General features: G+C 37.5%; 2 protein-coding genes across 7 annotated transcripts in view; one reads left to right on the top strand and one right to left on the bottom strand.

The window, feature by feature from the left end:
- SCLT1 (sodium channel and clathrin linker 1) overlaps positions 1-15,521 on the bottom strand; it is a 29,889-nt gene extending 14,368 nt beyond the window's left edge. The window contains exons 1-14 of the mRNA XM_014254785.2: positions 15,206-15,521; positions 13,357-13,424; positions 12,662-12,714; positions 11,736-11,805; positions 10,833-10,888; positions 10,343-10,475; positions 9,524-9,646; positions 7,695-7,760; positions 5,834-5,904; positions 3,280-3,370; positions 3,018-3,109; positions 2,245-2,422; positions 1,188-1,286; positions 582-653 (exon numbers count right to left, since the gene is read on the bottom strand). Coding sequence (XP_014110260.1) covers positions 582-653; positions 1,188-1,286; positions 2,245-2,422; positions 3,018-3,109; positions 3,280-3,370; positions 5,834-5,904; positions 7,695-7,760; positions 9,524-9,646; positions 10,343-10,475; positions 10,833-10,888; positions 11,736-11,805; positions 12,662-12,714; positions 13,357-13,410 — 1,158 coding nt within the window. The 5' untranslated portion in view covers positions 13,411-13,424; positions 15,206-15,521. The remainder of the gene's footprint in view (positions 1-581; positions 654-1,187; positions 1,287-2,244; positions 2,423-3,017; positions 3,110-3,279; positions 3,371-5,833; positions 5,905-7,694; positions 7,761-9,523; positions 9,647-10,342; positions 10,476-10,832; positions 10,889-11,735; positions 11,806-12,661; positions 12,715-13,356; positions 13,425-15,205) is intronic.
- Positions 15,522-15,562: 41 nt separating this feature from the next.
- The window catches only part of C6H4orf33 (chromosome 6 C4orf33 homolog), a 37,369-nt gene continuing 24,968 nt past the window's right edge, over positions 15,563-27,963 (top strand). The window contains exons 1-6 of one of the 6 annotated variants that reach the window (XR_015772819.1): positions 15,563-15,853; positions 16,427-16,616; positions 17,938-17,998; positions 18,188-18,239; positions 18,366-18,565; positions 19,584-20,169. Coding sequence is in view for 5 of the 6 variants with exons in the window: in XM_014254748.2 (XP_014110223.1) it covers positions 16,436-16,616; positions 17,938-17,998; positions 18,188-18,239; positions 18,366-18,565; positions 19,584-19,683 (594 nt within the window). In the remaining variant the exon portion in view is untranslated. Of the gene's footprint in view, positions 15,854-16,426; positions 16,617-17,937; positions 17,999-18,187; positions 18,240-18,365; positions 18,570-19,583; positions 21,444-27,963 lie in introns of those variants that run through there. The other 5 variants (XM_014254748.2, XM_088057098.1, XM_088057096.1 and 2 more) reach the window with 5 other exon arrangements.

Raw genomic sequence — 27,963 nt, 5'->3', positions numbered from 1 at the left:
TCTTGCTGCTGCTGTGGGTGCATTTGAATGTATTCACCTGCTCATTATTTTCCCTATAGGATCATTCAATATACAGATCAAGACACATAAAATGAAACCTTTTTTTAAAAAAATGCATAAAAAGGTGCATAAGCACCAAATTCTTTTGGTCACCTGCACCATTTATTGCAAGTTCCTGGTTCATTCAGAAATATGATGTCTATGATTCACAAACTTTCTCTTGGGATACTTCATCAGCTTTCATATCAGCTCTCTTTTCTACACACAACCCCAGATAAGCATGGAAGGCTGAGTTTCAGAGTGCATCTCTGAAATAAACAGGGATAATTAAGAAGTGCCATCACATGGGAAATATTTTCTAGAGCACAGATGTCACTGTCGAAATGCCTGTGAACTCATCTCTGGAGACATGCAGGATGTAATGTGCTATATAGTAACAGAGGACTGTCCTACACAATTACTCATTATTCACATGTTGATTGACCTAAAATACTAAATTCTAGTGGAAGTATTTGATCAGCAAAGCCTAGAAGTCTTGAATGTTCTGTTACTGAGAATATTTTTATCAATCAACTCCGTACCATCTGAAGAGCTGAAACTTCTTCTGTTAGCCGAGAAACCTGCATGTTACATTGCTTCTTTGCAGCATCTACCTGTGACCAAAACAGAACTACAAAATTAGTCCCACAAACTATTTTTTCATCTTGCTTTTTTTATATATATATATATATTTCTTTTCCCTTTTTTCTTATACATCTATTTATGTGTGCAGTGTATAGGTGGTGCACGTATATAAAGCATGAAAATACCTGGGACCACAATAACTGACAACTCTTATGACATAAATGTTAGAAGAATTATTATTATCAATCCATACTACTTAAACTGAGGGGGTTTAGGAGAAAAAAAGCACAAATGAAGACACCATGAGTGTCATTCACATCTTCACAGTGCAGCCTTCTCCATGCCAGTACCTGCAGAGACACCAACAGTTTGGGTTCTTGTTTAGAACACATATCTAGACAATAAATGCTGAAGAGGATGGTGCTATCAGCCTGCTGTCTTGCCACTTATATTATCCAAACTGTTGTGAGAAAACTGCTTGTGATGACCATGCACCAGCAGTACCTTTTCACTCTGAGGAAAGCCAAACAATCTTCCCATTCTTTATAAACATCGTAACTTACTTCCTTCCTAATTCTTGCAGCAGTATTTTCTGCAAGTTGAGACATTTCATCCTGCAGTTTTTTGATCTCTTCTTCCTTTTGTTTCTCCCCAAAGAGTGCCTAGAAGAACAAAAGAAATATGACTGATATTTCAGTGCACCAAGAGAAAAACCTGCACTACTCAAAAGACACCTTCTTTTCCATTTTACTTTGGAGCAGCTGACACCGAGACTCAGTAACACTGACACTGAAAACATGTTGCACTAAATGCACATTCTTGTAAATCAGAACCACACAAAGAGTTAGTGTCAGTAAATGCCTTTTTCTACTGGGACTTGGAGATTTTGGCTGAGCATGGAATTTTACAGAAGAAAGCACAGGAATCCAGAGGAAAATTTCTACCTCAATCTCATACAGGGAGAAAAAATTTAAAACACAAAGTGTTAACAGATATGTATATTAACATACATTTTTTTATTTTGTTCATTAATGGAACACTTTTTATTTTTTTCTTCTGTTCATTACATTTTCTTCCCAGTTTTAATAATTCAGGATGTTTAAGCCCGAGCAGTAAATTAAGAATTGTCTGCTTTGTTTTGGCTCCTTGAGACATATTTTTATATCAATATTTTTGGCATAAATGTTATTCTGTGATAGTTTAACCACACATTGTATATAAAAAGTTTCTTCTAAGGCCTCTTGACATGTCTAGATTTCTTTCTTGATGACTCTCTATTTTCCTTGTCTCCTATATCTTGCCTTTAACAGTTACAAATTCATAATAGAACCTTCCTTTTTTTTTCTGACATCAGTATTTGGTAAGAAACTCTGAACTCTTGTCAAAAACTTTGGAAGATTTATATTTAGGTACAGTGTAATCATCATTTAGAAGACCTTCATCCAGGCACTCAACATATGCTTTGAAGTTTATACTGTAGGACAAGTCTGAGTGATGTGTGGTCACATCCCAGTTTGCTCTCTATGCATGACTAGTTTTAGCACAACAGACACGAAAGAAGCTACCTTGTGTATCCTAAATATCCTGATTTCTAGGAAATACCTTCATCCAACGACTTACCTGACTTTTTTCTAGGTTAGCTTCTTCCAAGAGCTGTATGCAATCTTGGACTTTTGCAACAGCATCATATGTCTCACTTTCTAGACTGGCAGACTTGGCCTGAAGCTCTCTAATCTGTTCCTCCAGGACTACTTTTTCTGTTCTCAGTTGTTCAGCATCTTTAACAGTCACACACAATCTACAAGACAGCAGAAATGTAACAATGTGATGGTTAATTAGGACACTAATCCATTCAAACTGAGCTATTAGTAAGTATCTATTCCTAAATTGCTCAAAATTGCATTGTTTTCTGCTTGTTTTTGGACAGAGTATTTTGAGTTTGATGATAAATCAAGTCCTAGAAAGAAAAAGAATTATAGGAGTTAACTCAAATCTCTAACCTCAGAAGATCCTTGGAAGAATCTCAGTGATATCGTGGGATACATCACTGAAAATGTTCTCTATTAAACCAGAACAGAACAGCCCCAGAAGAAATAAAGTTTTCTTCTGTGGAGGAAACGGAGTAATTGGACGGGTGCAAGGAAGTTGCAGTCATAGTTTTAGAGAAAGAAAAGCAGTGGTAATTTCACAACAGCTCAGGAATTCTTATTCTTATATGATTGTCAGTACTGGCAGGCATGAGAAAGGACAAGAGAGCCTCAGAGGGATCATAAAAAACATCCCTTTGTTATTTCCTAACATGTTTGCCATAAAACATACAAATGACAGACTATTTTTGTAGAGTATAATTTTTGCATGTGTCCTGTTAGTAACACACAGTGAGCTCTCTTTACCTTATTTCCAACTGTTTTATACTAGACTGCATTTGCTGTAAGCGTTTGTCAGATGCTGTTTCTCTCTCATGGGCAGATATCCTGTCTTCTTCCTGAAAAGAATGAAAGTATTATCCAGACCTGATCTGAGCTTCCCTGAACAAAATAAAGATATACTCACATAGAACAAGCTAGGTAACAACTTGCAGTTAATTTAATGTCAGCATTCAGAAAATGACTGTCCAGTTAGTTGCAACAGAAATTATTCCTTTCTCCAGAATACCTTTCTCTCCAATTGGCTGTGAAGCTTCTCTTTCAATGCCATTATTTCTTCAAGCTTAGCATTTGCTACTTGTGCATCTCTTTTGGCTTGCCTGTATATAAAAAAAAACAGTTATTATAGAGGGGAAAAAAATGGCTCCATCAAAATTTTGTCACAATGGCTGTGAAGAGCAGAAAATTTCCACAATACTGTTCTTACAGGGCTGCCCTTCTCCTTCTCACTATGTGGCACAGAGAGAGGAATATCAAATTCCGGAAGTCCTGTGGAAATTACTTCACACATTATGAGGAAGGTGCATGCATCGGTTAAAGGAGGAGGAGTAGGCAATCAAAAACTTCAAGTGATTAAATAACTTAGGTATCATTCTTAGGTATAATTAGTCATAGATACAAAATAGAGAAGTCTTTTGCAGAATTAAACTTCACTTTTTAAAACAACAGGACTAGGAATTTAAACAATCACTATACACTTCTGATGTTCTTTGTACTCTGAACAGTTTTTGTGGGCTGAAGGAGAAGAGGGAAAAGAAAGGAATAGTTAGTGAATCATGTTAATGACTAGTGGCTCTTCATCCTCAGTAGAAAAGTCTGTTGAAAAAAGCAACCCTCCCACTCTTCTGACTTGGGAACAGAAAGACACAGAGAGCCTTCACCTGGGGTGTAACCCAATTATTCAGGCTGCATGAAGCTAAATTTAAAAACCAGTGACTGACTATCACAAAGTTAAAAGACAGCAAACACGTATTAGATTAGCTCATGCAAACTGCAGCACAAATAGTCATGAAAGAACCCGGAAAATATTTCATATTTCTAACAATCAACTTCAAGAAAATATTTCTTCCAGAAATACTGATTTTGAATTAAAGGCATAGAAGTCAAGCATACTGTGCCTACATAAAAATCTTAAGTAAAATATACATAATCCAAGTGATTTTAAGCAAATAGTTTATTTCAGCCCAATTATCTGGAAAAATTAATTTGGATACAACTTCTTTAAGAAGCAAAAACTACAATAAAAACATTATTCCTAAACACATGTTCTTCAGTGTGGGTCCAAAACTTTGACTTTAGTCAATCTGAAACATTGCATCTTTCTACTACAATAAGTAAATTCAGGGGGACATTAAATTGCCTCCTGAAAAATATTTTAGAAGTGTTGTAGAACAAAATAAAAACTCAAAAGGCAGCATAAGAAGGGAAAAATAAGAAAACACACAAATAGGTCACAAAAATCAGAACACCTTAAGTATTAAAAATGCATTTTAACAACCAAGTTGAGATTCAGATCAAATTCAGAGGTCTGCATTTTACAGGCAGCAAATTGATTCTAAAGATGCAGCTTTTATTCTTTACTGTACAATATAACTTTAAACTAATCTTGGCAAGTTATCTCTGTTTAAGAGCTTCAAGATTCTGAAATGCAGATCCATGCCCTAGCTATGCCAAGTTTCTTAATTTGTGTGCTGTATCCAGGCCATACAAACCTAATTTAAACCTCAATTCTCTAACACACAAGTTGGTTTTTTAAAAAATCTACTTTTGCATTCCTGACTTAGTACTCTATTACCATAAATCACATAGAACTATTAAAAACATCCCAAAGGATTAGAAGTATCTGCACCATATGCTGTATAATCCATGCAGACTACATCTTCATGTTATAGAAGCAACTGGTGAAAATATCCAGACTTCTTGGAGAAACACTGCAGCACTTTTTAGAGCTAGATAGAGCTGCTGCCATTAACTTTGGGAGTAAACCACTGTTTTTAGGGGTGCAAGGACTTTAGGCTGATCTGAGAGGAAGGTGAGCATAATCAGTGTCTGTAATTAGAGATGGATAATGACTGAATTTCTTATTTTACTCTCAGTTCATAAATCCACTGTTGAATGAAATAAAATTTTAATTTGACATCAACCATCACTAGTTAAAAGAGTAAACAGACACAGTAAACTGGCATTGAATAGACTTCAGCTGTAAACACAAATAATCATGAAATAACTTTCATTATTTAATATAATTATTTCATATATTATTTAATATAATTATTTAATATAATTATTTCTCCTTTTCCTTGATATACTTCAGGAATGCAATTGACACTTCTTTTACCTTTAACTTCCAGAGAGCCTATGGTTTAGAGATCTTTGTTGATAAGGGGTGAAAACAAATTTTATTTAAAAAATTAAAACCTGGAAGCTTGTTTGAACGTTTGAATTTCAGAACTGTAATGAGTAACCATGTAACTAATTGGGCTTTGAGGACACTATTCTAAGCCTATCTTCAGAATCAATTGTGATGTGATACTGACATTTTTTTCTTCATTTAAATCAAAGGTCAAATGTTGACTGTTTCAGGGAAAAGCTGAATAAAACAAAACTAACTGGAAATATGTTAGTGTCTATTTGTTAGACACTAATCATATCTAATAAACTTCAGAGATAGTCACTGAAACCATTATAACTATTACAAATTAGCTTGTAGTACAACAAGGCACACACAGCAGCAGATTAGGAAAAGCTATAGAAAAGATTTTTTAAATCTGCCTGGTTTATACCTCAGTTGCTTTCGTAGCTTCTCTAGATCCACATCTTGTTCTGTCACAGTTTTCAGAAACTGCTGATTGGTCTGTGAAATAAAAAGATATTTGTAACATGTTTGTTACAGTGTTGAAAATGTTATACATTTTACACATGCCTTACACCGAGATAGTCAAGATGACCACAAGGGCAGGCAGCACTCAAAATGCACAACATTCTCCTTTGCTCTCCCTCTCCTATTAATTGCTAATGTTCTTCTTGCTTTTTTTGACTGTTGCTAATAATTGTTCTCAGGCACTTCCTGCTGCTAGTGGACACGAATATGAAACAAGGGTTCTTTAGCACAAGCAGCCGAGGTTTATCTTCAGGATGCAAAAAAAACTTTATTTCAGGGTTTTCAACCATTTTTATAAGGTATTCTGATACAGGTGAACCTGATAGGTGTAGTTCCTTGTACCACTCTCATCCCACTGGTGGGACAAGAGAAAAACACTCTCAGAACATCCGTGTCTTTGTTTTGAGAACCAAAACCTTATTTACACAACCGTCCTTGAGAGAGAAAAGTTTCCCAAAAGACTTTGCCATGGGAAACAGATCAGCCACTGAGAGCCTGAAACTCTCTCAGGTTCAGAAAATCATGTCCACAACTTCCTACTTCTAAAATATCTATTCTGAGTGCTAACAGCTCATTTCAAGACCCTTACGGAGTACCCAAAGTAAAAACCCCATCTTGCCTGCCCACATTTATTATTTTGGTTTCATTAATATCAACAAAATGTCAGATGAAATGAACTCAGATAATCAAAGAGAACTTTCTGCAAATTTCTGCAGTTTACTTCAGTTTTTACTACCCTAAATATTTTAACATCAGCAGTGAACACTCTTGCCTCAATACTGAATCTCATTTCCAGAGCATGCATAAATATGCTGAACAATTCCAACCTGAGCACATCTAGGAAACACAGCTGCTTTATCACAATAAAAAACGTGACTAATTAATGTGCCTCCTCACTTCCTATTTTTCAGTTTGTTAGTTCAAAAAAGGGCTTGCTGCTTTATCCCATGACATCTTCATCCTTTTGGTAACAGATGGTGCCAAATGTTTTTTTGGATAATGCAAACAAATGGATTATCTTAAATATTGTCTTAGTTCTTTTCTCTGATGTGAGAAAAAAAATTTCAGTGATTAAAAAAACAAGAGTGGACTGTTAGAGTAGGTTAAGAGTGTTTTTGCACTCCAGTATTCAAAGCAAACACTCATAAAAAAAAAAAAAAAATCATACAGGAATCAAAACCAAAGCTGCTCAGTCAAGAACTTCACCCCCTCTTTCACCTCAATTTTTCAGCAAAAAGCTACTTGACAGTTTCTACTAAAACTGCCTGTCAAGTTTGGAAGGCCTAGGCTAAAGCTTATTAACTAAAAAGTCTCACAGTGATGTGGATAACACTCTCGAAGGTTATTAGAGCTCAGAAAAATGTGCATAAAGGTGACAAAGACACTCAAGACAGCAGTACCAAAACAGGAATGGATAAAAATGTGCCAGAGCTATCACATGCAAGAGGGCATAATTTCAAAAAATGTTTCCTTTGTGAAAGAAGTTTTTGAATGTGTGAAGTACACTAGCCACATACTGTAATTCAGCTGAAAGTGTAAAGGAAAGAGCTCACGGAAAATTAAAAGCTGCCCTCTCAACCACCTTGACTTGGTGTTTGGAGTTCAGGAATAAAGCCATCACTGCTCCCTGGTTGCTGGAGAAGTTTGCAAATTTGAGTGACACCAGGTATGTGTAAAGGCCTTTTTGCTTTGGTTTTGTAGTTTGAGAGTCTAGTAGGAAAATAAATAAGTTAGTGGTTCACTGTTCAGAAGGTTTTACTCACCAATTCTATTTTCTCCTTGGCCATGTGCAGCTGGCGAGTCAGCTGCTGAAAGCTAGTCAGTTGATCCTAAAAAGAGAATTCAGTTTCTTATAATCATTATAGTCAGAAAGAGTGAATAATTAGAAAAGCTTCATAGTCAACTGAAAACATTAAAAAAAACACCAAGTATACATGTAGCAGGAAATTCAGTGTGTCTTCATAGATTTCAGCTAGGTTGTTTTTGGCTGTTGACCTCATACCCCACAAAATTAGATTAACTATCGACCTATCTAATTTTCACTGGGTCACAAACTGCCTCCTTCCAAAACTCACATGCACTTATTTTCAAAACATGAGAGTACACATGAGCAGTGCTTTTAAAGAGACACACAGACTGTGATGCTACTGCAAGCATTTTTGCTAAGCAAAGTAAACAGAGATGTACCCGTTAATTAAAAAATGCCTGTTATGGACATTTTAATTTGCTCTTTGCCATACTGGATGTCTTGTGTGAATAAAAAAAAATAAAAAATGCTCAGTTAAGTTCTTGAGTCTCTGCATGTGAACTCTATCATTCTTGGAGAACTAGCACAACTCAGAAAAACCATCTGCAGCATGCAGATGTTTCTCTCTCTTCAGAGCAGAGACAGGACTTAAGTCCCTGAGCTGAAATATCTTCTAATTGTGCTATCAGTCTCAAGGCCAAGGATATACTAGAAACCTATTCCTGCCACTCCCTTATCTACTACATTCTTAGTAGGATACTAAGGACTACTATACATAAGGACTGCAGTCCTTATGATTCCCCACCTCTCCTCCATGCCTTCTGCCAATTCTAATTCTACCTGATCTTACCAATTTCCATTTACCTCTGACAGCTGTTTGCTTCATTGAAAGCTAAACCTAAAATAAACTGGAGAGCTGTTTTCTCTGGGAGACCAGTAACCTTTAAGAATAAAAGGCTGCTTAGCCTTGTTCCTGTCATGGTGGCATTAAAATGCACCAAAAATTTAGTTACTAATAAAAAATGGAATCTGGAAGCCCTAAACCCTCCATCAGCTACCAATGACTCTCTGTACTCTAGTATGTATGTGATTAGAAACTGACAATACAAGACAAGAAATCTAACAGAAGAAACAGGAGCAGAAAGCTGGAAGTACATAAAGATAAGAGTCCTTTTAACTATTCATTGAAGTAATTATGGAACTTGACAGAGTACAACAGCTGCAAAGACACTTATCCTGTTTCTCAGAGAAGATCACATTGCCAAGGTGAATTTAATACCACAAAAAACCAAAATCAGTGAAAAAATGTTTCTGAGATGAGCTGAAGCTGTGTCCATAAGTCAAGTGTGTTTGAAAATAGAAATATTAAAAGAATGTGTAGGTTCTCTCCTAGAAATACATGTAGAAAAGTACATAAATACATCAAGTTTCTATTAGTTCTTCACACACTGAACATCTTTTACATAGCTCATCAGAGCAGAACTGCTTTTCTAAGAATTTCCTGAAAGGCCTTCCCCAGACACAGCAGAAGGGCAACAGGCTGTTAAATGGAAGCTAGCATTAGGCAAAGACTAGTGAACTTGATTTTTCACCTGTTTACTTCTTTACTGAATAACAACAGGAAATGGTGACTGCTTCTTCAACTATTCAAACACAGGAGAGCAGATAAAGAAAGACTTTCACCTCAGAATTCAGAAATCTTAAGCAACTTTTTCAGATGTTTTACTGTCCTGAAGACTTCCAACCATGCAATTCAAACACAGAATTATTTACATGCACATTTTGTGTACACATATATATGCGTATATGAAAAAAAAAAAAAGAACAAAAATAAAAGAAAATTACATTCTGCTTTTTCCTCTCGCTCATGAGAATCTGTGTTTTAGTCAGGCACTCCTGGTACTGCTGCTGAAGTCGATCGTGCTCCAGTGACAACATCTGCCAGCGCTCAACTGCTTGGTCTTTTTCCTAATTTACAGAACAATATTCTATTATAGCACATTTGCCTTCATTTATCATTGTCTAAAAAGACAGGTCTTAACTTCTATTTTGAAGAAATGCCATTACTTTTCTTTGCACTTTTTTTTAAATTTAAATTCATGTGCAGAAAAATAGATGCTTGGAAGTTCAAATTCCAGTTTTTTGCCTTTTTTTTTAAGAGCTCAAACTTTGACAGTTCTTTAACGTAGGCCTACAATATAGATACTATTCAATTAACAAAATTCATCTGTCAAATCCAACTTAATCATACAGAACAATTTATATATTTTAATAAACTGAACAAAATTCGCTTGATTTTCAGGTTTAGATACTATTTTCTATACTCTATACTCCCTCCTCATATCACATTACAATGGTTTTGATTAAAACAACAAGTTACTACAAAAGGCTTGAATTCAACAAAATATTTAATGGAGTTGCTGATCATGAGTTCAACACGCGGATCAAGTCAACTAGGTAAAATTATTGATGCAAATTATTATTAAAGAATATTTTATGAATCTGGGAAAGGAGTTTCCTCAAGTCTAAGTAAAAGAGGAGCTCAAAACAGCCTCAAGGAACTCTGACCAAATGATTTCTGAATCAAGAAATAAAACAGCCTCCCCATATCTGCCAAGGCATAACAAGAGAAACAAAGCAATATAAATATTTAATATCACACACTTGCTTTTCCAGCTGTAGTTGCTCTTGAAGGGCTCTCACTGTGCCTTCATCTGCAGGAATATCAGTTTCCAGATGCACAAAAGGAAGAGCCTCCAGTTGCTTCTCAAGAGGCTCTTTCAACTCTGCATGCAGCCTGAAATTCAGTGAACTAAGTTCAGCAAGGCATTTCTTTAAAAGGGATTGTTTTGACAACTGAAATACACTGCACCACCTGCACATACTACTTCCTTCCAAGTCAAATTTGTATCTATGTTCTATAAACAAAATGGACAGTTTGAAATAGTTTCACATCCAGTTCTTTTCATGACATTGTAAAATCTCCTATACCTGGTGCTGTAACCTGTATTAAGCACATAAAGACTCTAACATTAGGATCCTGAATCTACTTAGTAGAAGATTTCAAAGATTTCAAGGTCCTAGAAAAAAAGGCTTTTTAATGTCTAGAAATCATGAGAAACAGTAGTAGCAACACGACAGGGCAATTATTTACCTTTCATTTTCCTTGGTGACTTCTTCCAATTTTAGCGTCATCTCACCCATTTGTGCCTGACACAAAGACATGCAAGAGTAAGCACTCATTTAAGTTACACAAACTCTGGTAGCCCTGCCATCCTGTATTTCTGACTGACACTGTAAATGATGGACAATTTAATTCAGCATAATACAGCAAATGAAAGTAATTTCTTTTCTAAGGCAAGTTGCAGGATGCCACTTGAATTTAACAGCTGCCAAGTCCTGTTACATCTCAGCATTTAGAAGTTATTACAGATGTTAAACTCAACCTTTTGAAATTCTCATGGCTCTTACAGATTGATTTTTAATGAACTCAAGTTTTTAGGGATAGAGTAGATAACTCATCTTTCATGCTGCAAGCATTTGACGAAAGCTTGGTTAAACTTAGTTTTAACTGAGGAGAAACTCCAGTTATATGAATCAAACTGGCTGTTTTGTTGACTAGTGCAAGGAAGCCGTAGTGCTTCTGCTGCCTTCTGAAACTGATCAAGCTTGAAGACTATTTGCAAAATCTGTATGATGGACAGATCAAACAAATTAAGTGCATTAAACCAAAACCAACGTGTAACTTCTGCATGAAGATCAGAAACAAGAATTTCTTTCTATGCCACAAGTTTTAATATCACTTCATTTTCAGTCGTGCCATGAAGCATTAAAAATTTTCATTTCACGTGGCTGAAAGGAGGATGGTTCCACTGCACCTCAACACCCAGGATTACACTGTTGCAATATGGACAATCTCCCAACGTTTTCACAGAAAGCTCTCCATTCACCCCCTTGAGGCAGCCTGCAGTCTTTGTGAAACATGACAAAAACTAGTGCCCTACCTATTCACACCACTAAATGAAGACCCAGTCTGAAATGTTAGCAATGCTCATACCTGATAAAGCTGCAGCTGCTCTTTCATTTCAGCCACGCGTTTACCATACTCTGTGACTAGAGCTGACAAGCTAAGAAGTTGAAAAACATGCTCAGAATCAGTTTTGTAAATGCTGAAATGCTCTGATAATTAACTAGTTTTAAAGAGTCCTTAATCTAGAGGCCAGAACAGTCACTTTTCTTGAGTTCCAAGCTCAACATTCCTCAGAATCAAATCAACAAATTTAATCTTTTAAATAATGATCATTAACAGCAAGGGTCCTACATAACAGAAGTGGAACATATAATGGGACAGTGTAAATGACCATTAATACAACATTAATATTTCACAGATCCACACAGAATCCCAAATATTAAATTAGATTTCATTGCTGCTTTCACATACAATAGCAGAGTGGCCTACAAGACAATGCAGAACAGTGTAGGTCTAATTCTATGCTTTTTTCCCTCTTAATCTTTTCATAATTGATAGCAATTCTCTGAAAATTCTATATTAAAAGCTAAGAAGAAAAGCTGGGTTGTTTTTGTAAGAAGATCATGATCATGAAACCATTTACTGATAGACAACTGTTAGTTTAAGAGTGTCAGAAAAGCATTTTTAAAGACATCCCCCAATCTCAACAGACAGCAGTTACCCATGGTATCCAGATCAGTGCAATCTCACCGGAACTTTTGTTTATTCTCACAAAATTTAGACAGGAGAATTCCTTCATTCATCTCTCATCCTTTAGTTTACAGCTTGTGGAAGCAAAGTAATTTAATTTCTGAATAAACACAATACCACCTAAAAACAACTTTTACAGTAACACCTCTACAGACATGTGTCCACAAGAGCCAGTTCACCTGGATATTTACATTCCTATGAGCGCATGACAATTTCCTTCAAAAACACTGCAGTACTCCCACTTAGCGTTAGGAATCGGTTACCTTTGGTCCATCATCCTGGATCCTGATGCTCCATCACCAACATGGGCATGCTCCTGTAATGGAATAATAATCTACTCTTCAGTCATTGCACATACATGTAGGTAGATTTAAATTTTTATATGAAACCCAAAACTGTCCGTACAAAATATGCCACAGAATCACTTTCAGGTTTATGATCAAAAACCCTTGAGTGCTGGTCCAATATGAAAAAATAAGGATTTTTTTTTTCCTGGACATGCTCTTATCTAAAGTATAATTACATGTGAGGGAAAATCAACTCAATCTTAAAAGAACAACCATAGGTTTTTGTAAGTACTTGGTCCATTTCCATGCATCTCAGCATCAGGAAGGTGCTGAAGTTCTAGCTTCTGCACAAGCTTTCAGACAGGCTTATGGTACACCCAGCACAAAAAGTTGCATGAGACCAATCTCCTAGATTAGGGAAGACTATGAAAGTGAAAAAGCATACTAAATTACAAATCAAGGGCTCTTTCAAGGACAAAACATTTAGAAATGCACCAAAAATACCATAATTCACTGCCAGGGTAGTTTTTTTCTGCTGTTGCTATGTTGTATGATGGACTCAAAACAGGGCCAGACAACACTGAAGTGAGCTGTACTCCATATTTGGAAATTTGTTTATCACAAAACATCATTGAAAAAATTTTTACTACTCCTACCCCTGCATCACATACCTGCTCATCAGTAGCTCTCAGAACCTCATTGGTTTCATAGTGTCCAAGTGCCATTTTTAGCCTCTTATCTGAAAAACACCACGTTTGAGAATCATGGCTATCATCTACAGGCCTCTGACTACACAAATGGGACTGGCAGTCAGAAACACTTCTAACAATATAATACTTTGAGGGGGAAAATAATTAGCTTCTAAAATTATTCTATTTAGCACAACTGTTTTAAAAAAAACCACAGGACTTGAAAAAACCTACAGGAATTGTAATAATAACAATAATAATGAATTCCATTCCTTTCATATTCTGTTTTCTTTAAGAAATACTTTTGATCTGTTTTGTAAGAATCTGAGTAACACTTTTGTAACTGGAACGGGTAACAAAGAAGAAAAAAGAATTTGGGAATGCAATGACTATGTTTTGATTTAAACAACTTTTGTCTATTTTTCTTGATACATATCCCATGATTCTTTTTTAAACTTCTAAAGGAGGATACAGGGAAAAGACAGTGGGGATAGAAAGGAGGTGACAGCAAAGGAATGTCAAGAAACAGGAAGGGGAAAGCTGCTGCCCCTACAAGACATAGGATGCAAGTGTGAGATGCCATAGGTGCAAAAAAGGGACATATTTTAAGCATCACTCACAGAAGCTCCCTTTAGACACTAAAGCATTAAATAAATTCTGAAAAAAGTTTGGCATGTATCACAAAAGTATGTAATGGAATGGAGGATTATTATTTGTAGGTCTGGTTACTAAGACTTCAAAAAGCATTCAGGTAAAACTCAACTTTCTTTACAGCTACATATTTAACAAAACAAGCACTCTACAACATTAAATATAATACTGCTTAGAGAATCTTCTTTCATATATATTAGAAATATTCAGTGTTTTAGAACTTTGATTTCACATTTGTGAAGCAAGAGAAACATCAATCCATGTATCAGGCTCAAAGTAGGCCTAAAACAACTCAGGGCTCAGCTGGCATAGAAGCCAACTTCAAATCTGTCTTTTAGCTCCTGTGAAAATGTATAAATTTTAGTCTGAGTTCTACTTAGATTCTAAAAACTTATAAAATAAGCTACAGCCAAAATAAATACATATGAAAAGGCAACATTCCAATATCTGAAAAAACATAATTTGTTCACGTCACAGTGTAATAAATACTCTTGCAAAGCTCCAGAAAGACACAGATTTTTGAACCATAATGACTGAGCTATCTCAGACAGAAGCATTTCAGCTACTGAAATCCTTGGAATCAGGAATTGGAAATCTTTCACCTTTGGCCACATGAAACTTGGTACCAGTGAAATTCTGCGGTTTGAGCGATGCACAGCTGCAAACACTGCATGCACCGTGACCTGGTCTCGCTGCTGTGCTGCCAAGTTTTCCTGCAGCACTAATGAGGGACAGTGACAATCCTCGGGACACGCACCTACCCCATCTCCAACTTACGGGAATACAAACCCGGCAGAAGCAAATTGTTTTGGCCAGTTATTTTCTTGGTGAGTAATTGAGATGTGCTCTGATTATGGCTCTGATTAAGCTATATTAAACCCATCAAGAAACACATAATTTAAAATATCGGTTTTAGTCCGTAAATTTCACGAATAACTGGCAAAAGAGCTTTCAAGTGTGAGCAAAGCATTGGAAACGCCGTGGTTTCATAACTAGAGAGGCATTCACACAAAACCGCATGTGTTTCTGGCCATTACCCTCATTAGCAGCTTTTAATTGCCGGTGTTTAGCTAACTAAAAGCATCACCCATGCTGTTCCTCGCTGCAGCGAACGCTGGGAAAGCTACGGAATACAAACCCTCACTGCTAAGGAATACAAACCCTCGCTACCGACACTCACCCGGCCGTGCCTTGTTCCGAGCTTTCCCCAGACAAACTCCACGAAGCCCCGGGGGAAAAGCCGCTCGTCCGGCCGCTGGCGGGGAGGGAAGCGGAAGGCGGCGGCAGGAGCTCCCCTCACCCGCCGGTGCCCCGGGGCGGGGGCGGCGGGGAGAGCCGCCCCTCCGCTGCCTTCCCGCAGCCCCGGTGCCAGCACCGCCGCTTGGGAAGGACGCAGCCCCGCTACCAGCGGAGCCACGGCCCGCTCCAGGGCCCCGCGGCGGAGCCCCACAAGTGCCGAGGGCCGGGGCGGGCCCGGCCGCTGCCGCCCCCCCCCAGCGCCGGGCCCGGCCGCCAGCACCGCCCCCGTCACGTGGGGAGCGGACGTGGAGCGGCGCTGAGGCGGAGGCGAAAGCGAAAGAAATGCCCGGTTATAAACTTTCCTTCACGGGGTTGTGGGTTAAAGATGGGCGCTGAGGCGTTTAAACTTCCCTTCAGGAAAAAAATCAGTGCGTGGCCGGAGAGGCAGAGCGGGGAAGCGGGAGCGGTGCGGAGCCCTCTGGGAGCTGCCCGTCGGAGGCTGCAGCCAGGCGGGGATCGGCCGCTTCTGCCAGGGAACCAGCCATAAGAGGAGAGGACACAGCCTGAGGCTGCATCTGGGGAGGGTCAGGTTGGACTTTAGGAATAATTTCTTTATAGAAAGGGTGGTTGGACTTTGGAACGAGCTGCTCAGGGAGTTGGTGGAGTCGCCGTCCCTGGAAGTGTTTAAGGAAAGGCTTATTTGCAGTGACTGCAAATGAAAGCTTCAGTTAGTTGCTTCATTTTCTTGTGTCTCAGACATTAAAGGTTTTCCCCTCAGTCTGTTTTTCTGATGTTACTAAATCCTCTTCAGTTCATGTAGTGGAGACTGTTTTGTTTATCTGTTCTCTTGATAAATACTTCTGGTGGTTTTGGAAGGTATTTCTTTAGATGTATGTTTGAAAAGCCTTAAGCTTAATGAGACTTGAGAATCATTCGTAACCCTGCGGGTATAAAAACTATGAGAAACAGCATTTATGTAACTGTTCATTTAGTTTTTTTACAAAGCTAATATGTTTCACTTCTGATGTCTAAAAACACGATTTGATAATTGAATTTATACCAATGTGTGTGTGTTTTTTGTTTCCTGGGCAACCAAATGGCAGTTCGTGCGGAGTTGGAATCTGAGATCTTTGACAGAACTTTCCTTTTTCATTTTTTGTAGTATCTCAAGATGGAATTTAGAATTAAACACACGTGGGATGGTTTGCCTGTGAGCCATGAGCCGGTTACAATTGGGCTGAGGCCGGATAATGCAGGATTACTGATGGAAGTTCATGCTCCTTTCTTTAATGACCCTCCAGCACCACCTGGAGAGCCAGGGAAACCTTTTGGTGGACTGTGGGACTATGAGGGTAAGTGTGACTCTTCTGCAAAAGTATCTGGCTTCTGTAGACACTGATGTTCTGTATTTGATATCCCTGGTCTTTTTTAAAGAGTCTCTGATGGTTGTTTTTTTGTTTTTGTTTTTGTTTTTTTTTTTAAAAAAAAAAACCCAAAACTGTAGTTCAGTGATCTGGGTTGATTTCAATAATTCTGAAGTTGACTTCCTGATCCTGTCAATAGTATATGCACTCAGTCTTACTATTTGGGTTACTGATATAACTCATGCACTATCAGAGGCTTGAGATATTTGAATATCAAAATAATTTAGTGGTATATATGTATATATATATATATGGTTTTTAAATGCCCTTGTGGAAGGAGAAGTGAAATCCTAAAGACAGATTCAGTTTTGCTTTCCATAAGTACAGGGTTTTAATTGTTTTTCCAAAATTCCTTTGAGGAATAGGAAGGTGTGAAACACAGAAATTACACCTCATGAAATGCAGTTCAGTATAATTGTACCCAAATGAAATGGGGAAAATTCTCTTAGTAGTGCTGGGTGTTTTCTCCTTTCCTGTCCATACTGTCATGTTTACCCATTGCTTTGAGTAATGCAAGAATTGAATATTTCCAACATCTCTTCACTTCCTGATTATTGAGCTATTCTGATTCAAGCTCTACTGAAATGGTATTAGCATTCTTTGCATCTCTTTGGTGTTACTATAGCACATATGCTTAAGTAAAAATAAATCATAATTCTTATTAAAGTTTTCTAATAATTCCATTTGCTGTGAGGAGCACCGTTGTAAATTTACATGAGAAACACCACTGTAGTTCTACTTTGTTTTCCTGAAATGTGATTCAAATGTAATATGTGGCTTTCAAGTACACCTGGAACAGTAATCCCCTGTCCAAAATACCCATCTACAGGGAAAAACCATTTAAGAGCTAAATGCTTTCTTTTTACTTCTGAGATTTAACAGTTTTAGTTATGGGGTGTGTGCCCTGCTCTGAATATGTGATTCTCTTTCCCTTATTTTCCTGCTGCATCAAGGTAACTGTTTTCAAAGCTGGAATTGATAAAGCTAATAAAGTTAGTACAGTACTTTTTAAAGCTCTTTGTGATTGTAGCAATTAACAGCTCCTGAAGTTTGATTTGTAGCACAATATTTTGAGTATTTGGGTTATAGTTACTTCGTACATGTCAATAGCAAGTCAGGCTCTGGCATGGCACAGGCCAAAACCCATGAAAATTGGGTTGTGTTAATGGGAAATGAAGATCTCAGGATATTACAAAATAGTTAATGCAAAATACTGACAGCTTGGGTTTTTTTTCTTTTTTTTTTTCAGTTGTAGAAGCATTCTTTCTGAGTGACAGAACTGAGCAGTATTTAGAAGTTGAGCTTTGTCCGTAAGTACAGCACTGAAAAAGTCCCAAAATTTAATTTACACTTGCAGTTCTAATGCTTGTGAGATAAATTTATGCGGGAGACTAGACACAGAAATTGTTTCAGTATGGGGAACATATGTATTTGTGGAGGTATTATGCACTAATAACTTGACATAATTTTAGGAAATTTGTGCTCTGATTCTTTGACAGCCATGGGCAGTACTTACTGCTGCTTCTTTCTGGCAGAAGAAAAGCATGGAAAGTAAGTGGCCAAGTACATTCATAATTACTTTTATTTTTTTATTTACTGACTTTCTGATCACAAGATGGTCAATACCTTTTTTTTTTTTCTTTTTTTTTTTCCTTTTTCTTTTCCCTCCTTTAACAGGAAGAACTTCCTTTGGAGTTTGAGGTGACCAGAATGAAAACCAAATGGGAGGGTAAAGCTCTTCTTCCCTGGAGTTATTTTCCACCATGCACTGACAAGTTCAATGCCTTTGCAATTCATGGCTCAGGAGAAGAGAGAAAATATGAAGCACTTTATCCTGTGCCTCCACACGAACTGCAGGAAGGACAGGAACCAGATTTGTAAGTGTAAAATGAGTTCTTCCGTAATATGGTTGCACTATTGTTGGAATACTTAAAAAAGCTAATCTGGTTTTTGGATTGAGTGCCCCTAGTATTTTTATTATAGTACTTAGCTCTGGTGCTGTACTTGGTAGAAAGCAGTGTGGCACTGCAATTAGTGCTTGATTTCCACATTAGATGTATAAAAAATGATGCATTCAATCCCATTGGTATCTGCTTTTCTCACCCTCCTCATCTAAATCATGGGTAGGTTGTTCTGCTTTTCCTTCTTGACTTCAGCTCCTCCTGAAGTGCCATTTAGTGATAATTTCAGCAGCTGCATTTCCAGTAAATCTCTTCTGCTCCTTCCCTCCTGTTCTAAAAGCTTTCACCTCTACAGATGGTTGCATGCCATGGAAAAAATTGAAAAGGCAGACTAAACTAAAAAAGTATAATTAAAGGATACCCAGTATCAATGGAAAAAACCAGAGAATTTGGATTTTTAAATTGTGCTTTGAGCCTTTTTTTTTTTTTTTCCTTTGGATGTGAGGCTGAGATGATCTGATAAAGCCTGTTACTCCTGGGCATTTTGTATAAATGAACCAGCTCTAGAGGACGCAGTAGTTCTTACAAAACTTGTCACACAACATACAGTTATGGTGAGGCAGGGTAAATTTTAAATAAATTACCATTTATTGCCTTTATTTATGAAAAATTTAGCTTCTTCAATTGTATATTTAAAAAAAATCTGAGGAATTGCTGATAAAACACATTATCAGTGTTCTGTGACAAACAGATATTTTTATTTCTCTCTATTAAACTGGAGAATAGATGTAATACTTCTCAAGAAGGAATTATTTTATAGTACCCCTTTCAAAAAAAAATCTCCCCCTTGTCTTTTCCAGATGTTGGTAGCAGATGAAATTGTGTGAAGAGACTGTTCCTTGCTGCTTTCATTACTCTGTTTGTCTTTGCTCTTACAGATTACTACAAAAGTAGTAAAATATTAGGACTTGGTTTATTTCTCTTTTGTTTGCAGTCATCGTTTGGAATTTTTCAAAGACTTGAACCTGAAAGAACTGACAGGAGAAGACTGGAAGCAGCCTGAATCAGATATATGGAAATCTCTCACTAAGTGAATGGATTGAGGCATAAATTTTTGTAATGTTGAAGTTGGCTGAAGCTGTATGGAAACAACAGCTTCCTCATTCTGAGCAGAGGTTGTAGATACCAGATTAGCAAGGCTTTCCTTCGCGCTGAAATCATGGATCAGTCTGGAAATCCGCTGCAAAGCATGTGGATCTGTTGATTCTAAATGGATGAATGGCTTATGTTTAAATCCATCTGGGTATGGAGTTTTTCATGTGTGCAAGGGATGAATCTGTTGCTGCCAGTGAAGGAGGAAAAATGTGCTAAAATTGCAGCTGTGTTTTCATGAGAGCTCAGAAGTCTGACAAGGCCAATACCTGGATTGAAATCTTCTGATTTCCAAGAGTTGCTGCATTGCTGCTGTATTTTCACTGCTGCTTGTTTGTTTGTTGACTGCTGAATGAGATCCTTATGTGCCTCGATTTTTTTGCTTATAATCAGGAGGAAGAATGCCTTGTTCAGGAACAGAGAAAAAAGTAGGTATCAAGGATTTTGGAAGCTCAGTACTTGTCCTGCAAGAGGTATAACACTGCCCTTTCCTGTCTGTTCCTGTGCCTGAAGTTTTCTCTTGCTTAATGCCAAAGGGGGAAATTATTCTGTCTCACAGACATCTGTGTGGGCTTTCTAATGGTGTTTAGGTGCAGAGGATAGATTTACAAAAGGTTTTATGTATTTTTCAGGTGAAGTTTCTGGGACAAATCATGCTTAGTAAAATCTTGTGGTATAGTTGTATGCATACAGAAGTGGGTTTTTTCTAAGACTTGTCACATCACTTTAAGAATTAGTCTCAGATGTCTGAGAATTTTTTTTTTTTGCATGCCACTGAGGGCTGGAGATACTCTAGATGTATATTTTCTATGTATAGGCATGAGTCATTTTAAAATAGTGAATATTCTTAGCTGGCAACATCTTATCCGTAAACCCTCAAAAGATTTACAAATTATACGTTCCTTTTTGTTGTCTAGCATAGGTAGCAGTTGCTGCTTGATTGTGGCTGCTGATTTCATCTTATACAAATTAACTTAGAAAATGTGAAGCTTGCCCACTAACCAGATCCTTGCTAGTATGCAGTAATAAACACATTCTGATGGTCCTATTTTCTTTGCTGTCTTTCAGCTTTTTTAGCTGTAAGTTCTGCCTGAGAAGCAAAGAAGGTGGAAATGTTCCACCTTTGTGGAGAATATCTCAGTGTGGTTAATACCTGAGATAGAATGTTACTTTGCAGTTTTTGTGTAGCTTTAGATTCCCTCTTGTAGTTCCAGTTTTATAGAACTGTTCTTTCAGATTTGAAGATATTACACTTTTTCTGTGGCAGGCTTTGGCGTGTCAGTGCACTCAGCCATCCAATTGCTGTTGCTCTGTTTCTAATTAGACAATGTAGGTTCCTTGCTGTAAAGTGCCATCTGTTGAAAATTGTAAGTATTGTACATTCAGTTGTTTGGCTTCTTTTCTACCTTCTATCCATGTACAGTTTTCTATAGAATGGCATCAGTCTGAAATACTGAATAATTGAATAAATGTTGATTAAAGTATTATCTAGACATTGACGTCTCAAAGCTGCTTTGAAAATTTTAGTCAAAACCAAAATGTCATTTTGCAAAACTTTTAGACTTTATTTAAAAAACTTTGTCAAAAAAGTGTGTGCAAAGATTCAAAATGGGTGTACTATTTTTCTCACAAAGATTGTTTTCATATGAGGAATGATACTTTTTACGTAAAGGACAGTAAATAAAAAATTTTATTCATCTCATGCTTATTCTTACTTCAAACTGACTGCTTCAGATTTGATTTTGGATGTAAATGATGAACTTGGAGGGAAATAGATTACTTTCCCTAAATAAGTAATTTAAAGTAAAACCATTGTCTTTGCAGTACAAAATGCAATGCTAGGTGCTCCAGAAAATGGAAATTTTCATACAGACTTTATTCAGGGCCCACGTTACAGCATGCAGCCATTTTTTTGGTTCACTTTTGTGTTTCTGAGCTTTAAGTGTCTGTTTGAACTGTAAGTACTGGGGGCCAGTTGTAGTCTGTCTTTCCTGAACTGTGCCTCCTTTTTTTTTGATGACAGGAGGAAAATGACAAAACAAACTCTGTTCTGCATGATAATGATAGTGTGTTCATTACTTGTGAACTTAAACATGAGAACCGGAATTGTACGTGGCTCAATCCTCCTTATAATGTCAGTCAGTCTCTTTAGGGCTGGTGTTTGAAAACATCTTATTTTGCATTCCCAAAGACCTTGTTCTTTATGCTTCTTGCCACTAGGTGGGAGAAGAAGGTTGTCTAAACTGTGCCTTGGTGCTGCCAGCCTATTCTTAACCAGATCCATTCCTTCTTGCTGTATACTAGATTTTAGAAAAAGGATATTTCAGTCAAGCTGATGGTGGCTTATTTTGGTTTATTTGAGACATCTTTGTTGTAAGAAGCACTTGTCATGCTGTGTGGTTACAGTTCTAATTTTTGCTTTCTTGCAGGGCTATTTTCAAAAATAATTTTTGAGACAAAATCAACAGAAGATAAATTCCATGAGGTGTCAGTCAATCTGTAGTGTAAAAGTAGTTTTGTGATGTTCAAATGATTTAAATGTTATTCTGGATTTTATTTTTTTGCAAATGTCTTGGATAGTCTCTGGCAAACTTTCCAAGAGCGCTGTTTTGAATTCTGAAGGAATTTATTTCTTTCAATACAGCCTGATCTGTGAGAGGTGGTGTGCCACTTCAAGGGTGAAGCTTCAGTGGCTCAAACCTGCAGTGAAGCTTGGTGAAACAACGTGAAACCTGTGGCTTAAGAGGGACAGAAAATTCTTTTTCTTCAATACAAAAATGCAAAAAAAAATTTTTAGGTAAAGAAAACTTGAATGGTAATGTGTGCTACTGGTAGAAGTTATTTGTACCTTGAATACAAAGCTAGAGCAACTTAGGCTGCCAGGTAACATCTAATATTTTGTGTAATGATCCTGCACAGTGGGGTTTTCTTTTGTATGCAAAAGCTCTTAACTGGAGTAAAATTTTGATCTTTTTTTTTGTATACTTTAAAATATTTTTTTCTGATATGCCAGGTCAGATATTAGAGCTAGGAAGCTCTAATTTCGTTCAGGACTGTATACATTTTGACTGTTATGGCTGATATAGCTACTGCATTATCTGTTCTAGTTATTAGATACATGAGTGAGTTAATATTTGTACTGCCCAGCACCATGATTATAAGTTACTGCTGAATGTGGTGCTGAAGTACTAAAGGATGCATGCAGTTCCTTTTTTACAGGCTGTTTTGTGGCTCTGAAAGGCACATCACAGAATGTTTTGTTGTGTTTTATATTCTGACCATGTAAAAATCCTTCTGAAATATGAATGGCACAGTGCATAATTTGCTGCACATAAAATTTAAAAGTATTCTTTCCCGGTACCAGGGCAATCTCTCAAGTAGAATTCATTGCATTTAATTGTTATGTTTAGAATAATGCTGCTGAAATTTGATAGTTAACCTGTATTTATTCAGTTGGTGATTCCTTTCTTTTTGCTTTCGGTGACTGCTTTAGTTTGTTGCAGTGTCTGTGAGCAGTGCTTCAGCAGAAGTACAGGGAAGTGCTTTAAGCCTGATTTATTTGCACAGGTTTGTGTAAATAGCTGTGCTCGTGCTCATACAAACAGCCTCACTGAGATCAATACAACACTTACCATAAACTGTGTTGCAGTTACGCCCTTTTCTGTCTACTTGTCTGTCAAAGTTAGTGTTGTTAGGAGAATTCAGTTCTATCCAAGCTCAGCCTGCTTGTTTTCATTATTCTGTTTCTAAACAAGTAAAAGCTTTGGCTGCAGGGGGTCTGTGGGAGGGTTCCCAGTGATGGATCAGGAAGCACTGTTTGTATCTGCACTGGCTATGAACATACCAAAATATGTTCCTGTTTCATTTTCAGGAGTTATGCTGTGCACTATCACAAAGTATGTGTGTAAATACTCTCTGCCAGTTATGTAGTGTATTTGCAAATACAAATGTATTTTTAAATGTGATACACCAGAACTGACTAAATAGTGTTAAAATAGCTGAAATAAACATTACTGAAGTAAAATTAAATTACCATGTCCTCACTGCTGTTTTAAAACCAACGCAGCCAGACTAGTCCAGTGGATTTTTTGGAATATGGAACAGATTCTTGTGGGGGAAGAGAAAGGAGTTTTCAGACATTATCTTTTTAAAATACAGAACTTCCCTCTGTAGAGCACATTTGTTGCCCAATTTAATCTTGTCTTTCATTTCATGAGTTAGTTCTCTTGAACTCAGTCTCTGCAGGCAGTGAAATTTATATCTTGGTGCTGGTAGTAGCTGTTATAAAATTATTCATCTCTAATTCTAGGCAACGTAATTGGTTCACTTCTTACTGCTGGGTTTGCTTCCTTCAGCAAATGAAACGGTTTGGAAAGTGGTACTTTCTCAGTGCTTTATAGCTTATACAAGCCATGGCATTTATATTTAATCGCATCTGGCACTTTAAAGAACTGGTTCTTGTTTTAAAATTGCATATTACTTTCCTAAATGTTAACAGGGTGGGCTGTAACCTCTTATGCCAAGTATTTGCTTTAAATCTTTTTAATTTCAGCAAAATACTTAGCGGTTTCAGGGTAAGGGTAGTTCACGATGTCAGAAGACAAAACCTGTGGTCTTGTACCTCCTTAAATTCTTGTGACTTCTACAAGAAAATGTTGAGACTTGGTGAGAGGTCCCTATTGTCAGGAGTCTTTTGTAATTCCTGTGAAACAGCTTTTCGGAAACTTCAGAAGAGCACAGCTTGAGAGGTGAATTCTCTGCAGATTCTGCTGGGAGTGGGAATCCACCCCTGGCAGGTAGAATTGCCAGGGTTTGACTTTTTTAGTGGGAAGTGTTCTTTCTGCCTGGCAGGGACAGGTTATGTGATGAGGAATGCCCTTTGATTGTGAGCACCTGCTGTTAAGGCTGGGGCTGTCTTCAGCCCTGCTCGGGGCAGGGGAAAGTGATATTTCCCTTAACACTGTGCTGCCACTGCGTGCTTGAGAAGGTTCTGTGGACTCAGTGGGAGACTGACTGGAAAAGGTACATGGAAGAAAGATGAAGTGATGGGTTTAAAGCACATAAAATCAGATTAAAGAAATCCTCTCAGCATAAAATAATTTGAGTTTGGGAGTGTGATAGGATAAGCATATCTGTTTCTTACTCTTTTTTAGGTATCTACCTATGTAAAAAGGTCACTGTGGTGGATGGATTGTTGGCTGGAAACACTGCAGCTATTCTTGTAGCTGGAAACCCAACTGAAGGCATTTTTTTTTAATTCCCTGCAGTGGTTTCTCATTACTTACAAGCTATACTAGAACTGTGTGTTAATAGCTAGGGGCAAAGCAGAGTTCCTTGCTGATGTTCTCAAAAAATCTCTTGCTGAGCAAAGGTAGTGAGAAGTGGAAGAAGAAAGCTGCCAGAATTCAGGAAATTGGGAAGCTCAGACTTTGCTGTTGTGGGCTAAGTGCAAACCATAAATGAAGTGGAAATGGGAAATCTCCACAAGCCTTGCTGGTAGCAGATTCATTTTCTTCATGCTCTCTATAAGGTGAAGAAAGAGTACAGCATGAATCATAGAATTGTTAAGGTTAGAAAAGACCTCTGAGACCGAGTCCAGCTGTTAATCTAACGCTGCCGTGTTCAGCACTAACCCACGTCCCCAAGTGCCACGTTCACACATTTTTCGAACACTTCTAGGGATGGCGGTGATAGCACCACTTTCCTGGACAGGCTGTTCCAGTTTCTTGAACTGGGCAGACAGTTCTGGTTCCTGTCTGATCACCCTTTCAGTGAAGTTCATGTATGTGTCATTCAGTGGTGTGTAGGATCATATAGCCATAGGCTAGAAATTAAGTATAAAATGTGTAAGGCTGCAGAATACTTGGTTACCTCTGAACTCTTGAGTAGTTGATGCAACAATGCCTTTCTGTGCTCCTTTATATTCTTGGATGGATCCCTTCAATCACCTCTGCAGGTTCTTTTGTCCTAAGGACAATAGGTGAAGTGCTACCAGCCTGTATATCTCAAATCACTGTTCAAACTAATGTCAATCATATTTCCTTATATCCTTAAATAGGTCTGACTATCTTATTTGTACTTTTAAATTGTTGGTAAAATCTGTGTACAGATGAAGAAAGTGAAGTCTTCCTTGAGGTGATCTCATAAATCAAGCTCTGTCAGATTATTGTAGTAATATTGTTCTTTGAGAAGGAAGTGGAGACTATATTTTATCTGTTCAGATATTATTGATGAGATGGTTGTTGGTATGAAAGATGAAGTCTTTGGCATGAAGGATGATTTTGGATTTTAACTGCAGGCTGCTGCCTAAAAGGAGACATCTTTATCTTGCCAGTGCTTTTGGTTTGACATGTCTTTTTGAGCTCACAGTGGAATTTTTCAAGTCACAAAGTGAGTCGTTACATAGACAAGGGGAATTTTTTTGTACACTGGAATATCCTTCAGACCTGCGTCTATTTCCACATGCTGCACCTCTGAAGTGTCAAGACTTACTGAGATTTAACATTTAGTATTGGAAAAGAATGTCTGAGCTAATGAGAAGTGGATTTTATTTTTCTTTATTTCTGCACCTGTTTAGGTTTAATAGAGAAGTAAATGGTCTGCTTTCCGTATTAGTTAGTCTGTGTATTTGATGCTTGTGTGAGGCCCTCCAGATTAATTAGAAGGTTTAGTCAATGATACAGGAAAGACTAATCACATTCTGCATGTGTTAGCTTCAGAGTGCCAAGTCTTTACTTTCATCTTCCTGAGTCTACAATGCCTGAAGTGCCTCAAATCCTGATGGCCTTGCTTATAAGATGTGCAATTTGTCTGTTAAAATGAGGACCATTGCACAGATTCTGTGTCACATGTACTGACTGACTGCTTTGTGTTCACTGCAATGCGATCTGCTGAGTAAGTAACCTCTTTGGTTATTGACACCTTATCTCTCTGTGATTCATAGATGTGTTCTGAAAGTCCTCTGTAGTTTTTCAACAGCGTCTGCTTTTTTTTCTCATGAAATCTATTTTTCCTGATTAGCAAGACCACAAAAACCTCCTTAGAGAAGACCTTTGTCTGAAGATCTGTGCAACTTCTTTCTGTCTTTAGCTTGCGTATCAACATTTACACCTCAAAATGTTGGTTTAGCCAATAGAGCCCTTAAAAATTGCATTTCAGTCAGAAGAATTCTCTGCTCCATATAAACTTAATGAAACATCTGGGTTTTTTTGGGTTTTTTTTTCTCTTGTGGAAAGATAATTTAATTAAAAATTGATAGTGCTAATTGACAAATGTGATGATTCCTTTAAACTATTAAATATGCTGCTATTAAAGTCAGTTGTTTCTAAGTACAAGTTAATGGCTAGTTTATTAGAGCTACTAATTGCCTAGTTTTGCAGCAGATGTAATGAATCTAATTATGGTCATAAAGACTGGATTGTTTAAAATGCAGGTATTATGCAAGATGAGTTTTTTGGTTTTCAGTAGCGGGAGACGCTTTAGTGAACAAGTATAAAGTAAGGAATGTTTTTCCATTGCCTCTTTGAAGATTAAGGTTTGAAAGTTAAAGTGTTAAACTGCCTCTGTCTTTTCTGACTTAGCTGTGATGTTCCCTAAGCCATATCAAGAGTAGAATTAATTGTGGATGATTGTGTGTCTCTTCAGCATCTAATTAGAACATCCTAATTAAAAGCTGTTTTGTGAAGCCTGGTTTCCATTGGATTTGTGTTCCGTGTTCCCTGAGCCCTCCCACTACATTAGAAATCACCTAAGAACCTCAGTTCTTGTTAGAGGAGTTTGTAATTGCTGTCAGACTCTGATTTTGCTGAGTATCCATCACCAGCTTCACACAAGTGGAGACAACGGGAGTACATTTAGATTTTTTTTTTTTAAGAATAACTTTCTTTGCTTGTTTGCCTATTGTCGCCTTTCAGTACGCTCTGCATGCTTGCATTTGATATCATAGCAGCTTTTCTGCAGCAGGAGATGGGCTGAAGCTTTCTGCATTTGCTTAAGCTCCATTAGCACTGGTGGTGAAGGCTATTTTCATATCTCCTGGTGAAAGGTTGGCAGAGTCTCAAGTGACGTGTGGATCTGAAAGGCTGGGTGTTAAAAGCCATTGCACACTGGAAGAGCTCTAATTCTGAGAAAACAAATGATGCCACCTGTTACCCAGTCTGGAATGCCAATACTTGTTGGGTATGTCAGGCCCTAAGCTGCAGCGAGCCCCTCTGTACAGCACG

Source organism: Pseudopodoces humilis, chromosome 6 (assembly GCF_049639895.1).
Source record: "Pseudopodoces humilis isolate 2021_Gansu_Grassland_sample_001 chromosome 6, ASM4963989v1, whole genome shotgun sequence".
Classification (NCBI taxonomy): Eukaryota; Metazoa; Chordata; class Aves; order Passeriformes; family Paridae; genus Pseudopodoces; species Pseudopodoces humilis.
This window is presented reverse-complemented; position numbering and strand designations above follow the sequence as displayed.